Consider the following 8,458-nt stretch of genomic DNA (forward strand, 5'->3'; position numbering starts at 1 on the left):
GATGAAATGTAGTTGAGGAGCATGCGGCTAGGAGCAGCTTTCGGTTGAGGCGTGATGGTGTGGAGTCAACAGCTAGCGTGGAGGTTGGGCAGGCTTGGAAGAGATGCTTGCTGCTGGGAGGACTTCAAGAGACAGGGGGGAGAGCCTTCGTGGGCCTGGGCTTCGGCAGATGGGCCTTTGGGCCTAGCTTTTCAGAAATGCCATTTTTTCCTTATATTTTCAGTTTTAATTCTTTTCATTTATCTTCTTTTCAAGCCCAAAAAATGCAACATATTACCTACACAAAAAAGTATAAATTAAGTCATGATAAAATATTTTCAATTATAAAATAAACCATATTAATTCTTTGAAAATATTAATTGTAACTTAATTTAATTTAACATTTAGTTTCAATAAAACATACATTTTTTTACTTCCCTAAACACAACGACTTAAATAATTAACTACAATATTTTTTCAACAAAATAACTATAAAAATACACAAAAATAAATAAAATCAAAATAATCCCAATAAATTCAAAATTACTTTAAAACTTAATAATTTAATTAAAAACTTAAGAACTAAATCATTTTTAGCTTAAAAAAATGTGGTGAAATAACTCTAATTTCTAGAGTTATCACACCCCCAAACTTAGAATTTTGCTAGTCCTCAAGCAAAAGAAAAATAAAAAACACATTTTTTTTATTTGGTGATATCAAAAATGTCCTCAAAGATTGCACATTGAAAATAATTTATAAAAAATATGAATCAAAATTAACCTCATGTAATTAATTCCATAGTCAATCTTGCTTTGAAAATATATTTTAAATTAGAAGTCCAAAACTATTTATCAAGTTATTATGTGAATTTTGGAAAAATTGTTGTAATAAACTATTTATTTTCACATATTATGATGAATAATTATTTTTCAAAATTTCATTTTTTTAAGCAAAATTGACCCAAGAATTAAACACAAAGCTTAAGAAATATTCATATATTTTTTAAACTAAAATCAAACTCAATCAATGGTATTATCATAGGAAAAATATATATCACCAAAGGGGTTTTTTTTTTTTTTTAATTTTTAGATAGAAAATAAAGTGTAAAAGCACAAAACTATATATATATATATATATTACTAGAAAGATAATATTAAACATATATAAATATATATATTTTATAATTAATATATAAAATAGATACTCTACCATCCAATTTTTTGTTTTTTGTTTTTTTTTTTAAATTATACCATTTTCAAATACATGAAAAAAGTAACCATATAAACCCACTACCCCCAAACTTAATTTATGCATTGTCCTCAATGTATCAAAATACAAATATAAATTGAAGCGTGAAAGAGTTTAGAGTTTAGAATGGGCGTACCTCATCATGGAGCATTGTCAATAGTGCAACAAAAAGGAAACAAAAATCAAAACAAAAAGTTAACCTAAAACATAAATAAAACATACATTTACCAATAATTGATGAGAGCGATCAAGGACCATGGTCAATAGGATCCTCAAGAAGGATTTCATCCACTTTAGCAGTTTTCAATTCTAAAAATGGTTTCAATTTTTGTCCATTCACTTTGAATACATGGACCTACCCACCTAGAACGTAACTTCCACGGGAAGAGATGCAAACGAGAATTGTATAAAAGGACTTTTTGACCGGAAGAGAAATCTTTTCGCAAAATGTTTTTGTCATGGTAAATCTTCATTCATTCCTTATAGTTTTTGGAAAAGTCATATGCATCATGCCTAAGCTCTTCTAACTCATTTAATTGAAGCTTTCTTCTCTCACCCGCTTTGTCTAAGGAAAAATTCAATTGTTTAATTTCCCAATAGGCTCTATGTTCTAGCTCAACGGATAAGTGACATGCCTTTCCATACACAAGTCTATAAGGAGACATTCCAATGGGTGTTTTGTATGCAGTGCGATATGCCCATAATGCATCAATGAGTCTTAAAGACCAATCTTTCCTAATTGGATTAACAGTTTTCTCTAAGATGTGCTTAATTTCCCTATTTGATATTTCAACTGGACCACTAGTTTGTTGGTGATTAGGTGTAGTGACTTTATATGTAATACCATATTGTTTCATTAAATGCTCAAAAGATCTATTACAAAAGTGTGTACCATTATCACTAATGATAGCACGTGGTGAGCCAAAACGGGAGAAAATATTTTCTTTCAAAAACTTAAGCACAACTTTATGGTCATTTGTGTGGCATGCAACAGCTTCAACCCATTTAGACACATAATCAACACCAACAAGAATGTACAAGTTACCAAAAGAGTTAGGAAATGGACCCATAAAATCAATGCCACAAACATCAAATATTTCAACAATAAGGATAGGATTCAAATGCATCATGTTTCTTCTAGTTACACTTCCTAACTTTTGACAACATTCGCAAGATTTGCAATAAACATAAGTATCATGAAAAATAGTAGGCCAACAAAATCCACATTGTAAAATTTTCAAAGCAGTTTTCTTACCACTAAAATTTCCACCACATGCATGATCATGACAAAAAGATATGATTTTAGTTTGATCACAATTTGGAATGCATCTCCTTATTATTTGATCAGGGCAATATTTAAACAAATAAGGATCATCCCACATGAAATTTTTCACTTCAGAATAAAATTTAGATTTTTCATGCTTAGACCAATGAGAAGGAATTTCACCAGTGACCAAATAATTCACAATGTCAGCATACAAAGGCAAAGAAGATATATGCATGAGTTGTTCATCAGGAAAAGTTTCAGTTATAGTAGTGGAGTCATTATTAGACTCAACAACAATTCTAGACAAATGATCAGCAACAACATTTTCAGAACCTTTTTTATCTCGTATCTCTAAATCAAATTCTTGTAAAAGCAAGATCCAACGAATTAAGCGAGATTTAGCCTCTTTTTTCGACAAGAGATATTTCAATGCAGCATGATCAGAATAGACAATTATTTTAGATCCTAACAAATAAGACCTAAATTTCTCCAATGCAAACACAACAGCAAGCAATTCTTTTTCAGTTGTAAAATAATTTAATTGAGCATCATTCAAAGTTTTGCTAGCATAGTAGATTACATGAGGTAACTTGTTAATTCTTTGTCCTAGAACAACACCAATAGCATAATCAGAAGCATCACACATTATTTCAAAATGAATATTCCAATCAGGAGGGCGAATAATAGGTGCACTAGTCAAAAGGGCTTTCAATCTTTCAAAGGCAACATGGAAATCATTATCAAAGACAAAAACATTTTCTTTTCCCAGCAAATGACATAATGGGAGTGAAATTTTGCTAAAGTCTTTTATGAATCTTCTATAAAAACCGGCATGGCCTAAGAATGATCTAATTTCTTTTATTGTTTTAGGTGGGGGAAGTTTTGAAATAAGGTCAACTTTTGCTTTATCAACTTCTTTTCCCTCAGATGAGATTACATGACCTAAAACAATTCCTTTTGTAACCATAAAATAACATTTTTCCCAATTAAGAAATAAATTCTTTTCTTTGCAACGAATTAAAACAAGAGAAAGATGGTGCAAACAGTCATCAAAAGAATTTCCAAACACAGAAAAATCATCCATAAACACTTCAAGATTTCTTTCAACCATATCAGAAAATATTGCAATCATACATCTTTGAAAAGTTGCAGGAGCATTACAAAGACCAAAAGGCATGCGACGATATGCAAAGGTTCCAAAAGGGCAAGTGAAGGTAGTCTTTTCTTGATCTTTAGGGGCAATGAGGATTTGGCTATATCCCAAATAGCCATCAAGAAAACAATAATATGCATGGCCAACTAAATGTTCAAGCATTTGATCAATAAATGGTAAAGGAAAGTGGTCTTTTCTAGTAACATTATTTAGTTTTCTATAGTCTATACACACTCTCCACCCCGTTTGTACTCGAGTAGGGATTAATTCATTTTTCTCATTTTCAATAACTGTGATCCCAGACTTTTTAGGCACTACTTGGACTGGACTAACCCATTGACTATCAGAAGTAGGGTAAATGATACCTACATCTAACAGTTTAAGTACTTCTTCCCTAACGACCTTTTACATATTTGGATTTAACATTCTTTGACATTCTTGAGAGGTTTTAGCATTTTCTTCTAGATGGATTCTATGCATGCATATGGATGGGCTAATTCCCTTGATGTCTCCAATAGTCCAACCTATGGCTTCCTTATGTTTTCTAAGGACATTTAACAATTTATCTTCTTGTTCTTTATCTAAAGCAGATGCTATGATAACAGGAAAGGTATCAGACTCTCCTAGAAAATCATATTTTAAATTTTCTGGCAAAGGTTTAAGGTCTAACTTTTGAGACTCGGAAATTGATTGAACACGATCTAAGGGTGAAAATGGTTCAACTTTGGTTTCATTTAAGGGTATAGACTCTAGCAGATAATTCACATCATCATTAAAATCATCAATATGCAAGTTCATACCAAAATATTTTTCACAAAAATCAAGTAAGTCATTTCCATCATCTTCACACATACTCTCTATCATGTTAACTCCATGCACTTCCTCACACTCAAAAGATTTAGCAACATTAAAAACATTTAATTCAACAGTTATGTTTCCAAAAGATAATTTCAATACACCATTATGACAGTTGATAATTGCATTAGATGTAGCTAAAAATGGTTTACCCAGAATGATAGGTATTTGAGCATGAGCATTTTCAACAGGTTGAGTGTCAAGAACGATAAAGTCCACAGGAAAATAGAATTTATCCACTTTAATTAAAATATCTTCTTGTATCACTAAATACAAGTGTTAGCTGAAAATAAATTATTGAAATATATATTTTTAAATAAATTATTAAATTTTTTGTAATAATATTTTTTTTAACTAATAGCTTAATGAGATAAAAAATTATAATTTTATTAATAAAAAATATAAGCCCCAAACCCCTTTCTCTCTCCCACCCTACCTGATCTATCCTTGCCTTTTTCCCTCTCTCTCTCTCGTGTGCTCTCTTCTAGCCCCGAACGGTTGCCCTCCGATCGTCGTCGCCGTGCAAGCACCGGACCAGGAGGATAAGACACCGGCAAAACTCCAGCCCCGCGAGCCCTTCGTTGCCGTTCTCCGCTGCGGGCAGAAGTCTCCAGGTCTGTACGCTGTCGCCGTCGCTTCAAAGCCAATTTTCGGCCTCCTCTGACATCGTCTCAAGCGAATTGTATGTAGCATAGGTGAGCTCAGGGTATCAAGACGAACAAAGCCCAGCCAAGTATTAGGATTTTAAGTGACCGGAGGAGGAGAAATCAGCTCGCTGGCGTCCACGGGTTTCCGAGGCTTTTTGGCCTCGATTCGCCAGCCACGATGAGTAGAGAGCCTCCCCACCACCACCACGAGACTTCTCGGAGCTTGGGCTCCAAAATCTAGCAGGTGGTGCTCCGGCCAGCAGCGTTCCAAGGACTTTGGAAGCTTATTTTGAGCTCCAAACGTCACCATTTAAATCATATAGTTCTCCCGAACGATTGGGTATAATTTCTAATCATAAATATTAGTTGAATTTAGTTAAATTATATATATATATATGTGGTTTAGCAAAATTATTATGAGATTTGGATGTTAAATTGGCCATTTTGATCTGTTTGGGTTATTGTTTTGCCTCAATTGATTGTACTGCTGCCTGGGGCTTTGTATATGTGTTCATTGCAAGGTTAAATTTTTTGGGATATTCGGTTTACAGTTGTTATGTTGCCAGATATATAGAAAATTTATGGACACGAGTATATAAATATATATTTGATTGGTTAATATATTTATAAAATTAATATTAATTGAAACGAGTTATTTTAGTGATTGGTTAAATATTGTAAAATAATATAAAATTTTCTACAAATTTATTAGTTGTAATTTTTTTATTATTATTTTGTATTTTATAAATTTATTATATTATATTTGACCCATACCCAATGTCCACAATTAATAAAATCCAATACCAACAATTATAAAACAAACGTAAAATTTAGGTCTACTGCCCATTTAAATATAGCCCCTTTAATTTATACCCATATTTTCAACCTCTTGCTTTTTTTCCCAATTTTATAAACAATATTCCCATCATACCCTTTCTTCCACTCAAACTCAATCACACCACGACATAGCCCTCACTCATCATCTTCTTCACCACGACCCAAACTATCTTTGAGCTTCTCCACACCCCGGCGATACTTCGGCAACTGTAGAAATCCGTCACCACTTCAGTTTTGTCACCATCAATTGCACTCAAGAACTCACGCGTTTTGGAGGTGAGATCATGTCATTGTTTTTGCACTGAACTACAGTCCATTTTGAAGTTGTCGTCGTGTAAATTTGAGCTTCTCCACCCTTCAATCATCATCTTCTTCACCACGACCAACAAAAATTTGAGCGTCTCCACTCCTTTGGTTTTGGCAAGCCTGTCCACCCCTGAGCGTCTCCACTCCTTCAGGTAGTTCTGAGTACTCATCAGCCAAGTCTAGGACAGTTGTAGCTTTGCTAGGATGGTTGGGAGCAAAGCAGAAGCATCTTAAGAGATAAGCAGAATGATATACCTCAAGGGGCTTTCATGTCACCACCTTCACGTTTTCAATGTCTGAGATTCTTAGTTATCAAGTTGGAGGAAAAGCCGAGATGCACATAAACTTACTTGTGGACCATTTGGCTGAATGGTTAGAAGAGGAGCATGGAAAGAACCTGGTTTTTCATACTTTCACTAACACTGGATGGCTAACGTGAGTGCATTTAGTCTTTTATTTCTCATTAGACTCTTGGAACAATATGCCAGTATATCTTGTTAGAGCCATCTTTAAATTTTATATCGTTTCAAAGTTCTCGATTTGATTTGTGTAAATTCATTCAAATTGTTAACAGGTATGGGGCTATCCTTGAGGGGTTTCAGAAGCAGGATCCTTACTTAATGGGAAGGATTAGAGGCTGCATTGTGGATTCTGCACCTATTGCAGCACCTGACCCACAGGTAATGAAAACATGTAGTGTTTGGGATGTATATTTACTATGACATACTAATGAAAGATATGCCTTCAACAAAAGATGGCTTTGCGTTAGTAACCACTGAGATTCTATTTTGTGGTCAGCAAGACTTTTGTTAGAATTGGACAATGATTCTCTTGTTTAGTGTATATATTAATGGTGCATAGTTTTCTAGTTCATTGTCTTCTGATTATATTTTGTGTATTCTTAATTATATGAAGGTATGGGCTTCAGGTTTCTCTGCTACATTTTTAAAGAAGAATAGTGTGACAACAAAAGGAGCCATAAGCTTGAATGCGTCGGGAACTGGAGTTTTGGTTGACACCAAGGAAGCTGTGGAACCAAAACCAGCAGTAACTGAAGCAGCTTTGATGTTTGTTTTGGAGAAGTTTTTTGAGGTGGTTTTGAACCTTCCAGCGGTGAACAAGTAATTTATCACAAAAATCACTACCAATGATTCGTTAATTATTATCATCTGCCTGTCTAATTGAAGTATATGTGTTCTCTTTGATTAAGAAATGAATTTCAAGTTACAATATTGGGAGATAAATTTGAGGAAACATGGAGTTTTGAACTTGAGTATAATATAGAGCCTAAGTTCATACATACATTACCTGTATATTTGCTTGCTTTGGACATCATAATATTTTGCCAGGCATATCAGTGCATTAAACTCACATAGTTTGGTTGTGCGCTTTTGTAACTCTATCCAAGTGTCTGCTGAAATTCACTTAACAATTTAACCACCTTTTCATGAATTTTCAGTATCAAACATTATGTCAATCATTAAGGGGATGGTTTTGTTTAGATATGATTATTATATTAAAAATTTAAAATTTAGTTTTAAATTATTACTTCATTGAAAAAGAAAATAATTGCGTTTTCTGTCAATATTTCACTACTTAAGTATCATTTTTTCTTTTATTATATAATATAAAACTAAGTTATGTTATATATTATCGAGCATATTGTTGCGGTTTTCCAAAAATGTACCATGTATTAGTATTCTATAAAACATTTGATAGAAGAGAAAACAGACACATAACAGAGTAGTTTAGAACTTCTTGGCTATACAGTTGAACTTTTTGAACTTTCGTTTATTACTGAACTCATAATTTTGCTATTTTGGCTATCTAGTTTTTTTTTTACTTCATTTTCTGTTTGAGTTGATGTAATAATTCTCATTTTCATGAAATTGTAAAGATTGAAGGTATATATGACATAATGGTTCCAATAATCCAAATACCATATGCTCACGTGAAGTGACTCTGTCCTTGTTCTATATCATTTTCATATGTAGGCATGAAACTAAATGACATTGTGTGAAAACACCCAAATGGCACACCATGAACTAAGAGCATCAATATCAACAAGAAAAAAAAAAGTGGTGACGAGTTATAGTTGATGTTGATATAGTTGCTGCAGAAATAAAAAAGGAACGAAATTACCGAATAATAATTTGGGTTGAGTTG

General features: G+C 33.1%; 1 protein-coding gene across 1 annotated transcript; it reads left to right on the forward strand.

Annotated features, from left to right (window-relative positions):
* The first annotated feature begins 4,870 nt into the window (after positions 1–4,870).
* Positions 4,871–7,594, forward strand: LOC133799821 (uncharacterized). Its single transcript, XM_062237812.1, has 3 exons — positions 4,871–6,727; positions 6,867–6,972; positions 7,208–7,594. Exons 1-3 carry the CDS (start codon positions 6,585–6,587, stop codon positions 7,415–7,417), a joined length of 459 nt encoding a protein of 152 aa, XP_062093796.1. The 5' UTR covers positions 4,871–6,584; the 3' UTR covers positions 7,418–7,594.
* The last annotated feature ends 864 nt before the right edge of the window (positions 7,595–8,458 follow it).

This window comes from Humulus lupulus, chromosome 1 (assembly GCF_963169125.1).
Source record: "Humulus lupulus chromosome 1, drHumLupu1.1, whole genome shotgun sequence".
Classification (NCBI taxonomy): domain Eukaryota; kingdom Viridiplantae; phylum Streptophyta; class Magnoliopsida; order Rosales; family Cannabaceae; genus Humulus; species Humulus lupulus.

Coding starts and splice junctions, on each gene's coding strand:
- LOC133799821 (XM_062237812.1), top strand. CDS start 6,585: ATGTCTGAGATTCTTAGTTATCAAGTTGGAGGAAAAGCCGAGATGCAC. Junction 6,728..6,866: donor ACTAACACTGGATGGCTAAC/GTGAGTGCATTT, acceptor AATTGTTAACAG/GTATGGGGCTATCCTTGAGG. Junction 6,973..7,207: donor TTGCAGCACCTGACCCACAG/GTAATGAAAACA, acceptor AATTATATGAAG/GTATGGGCTTCAGGTTTCTC.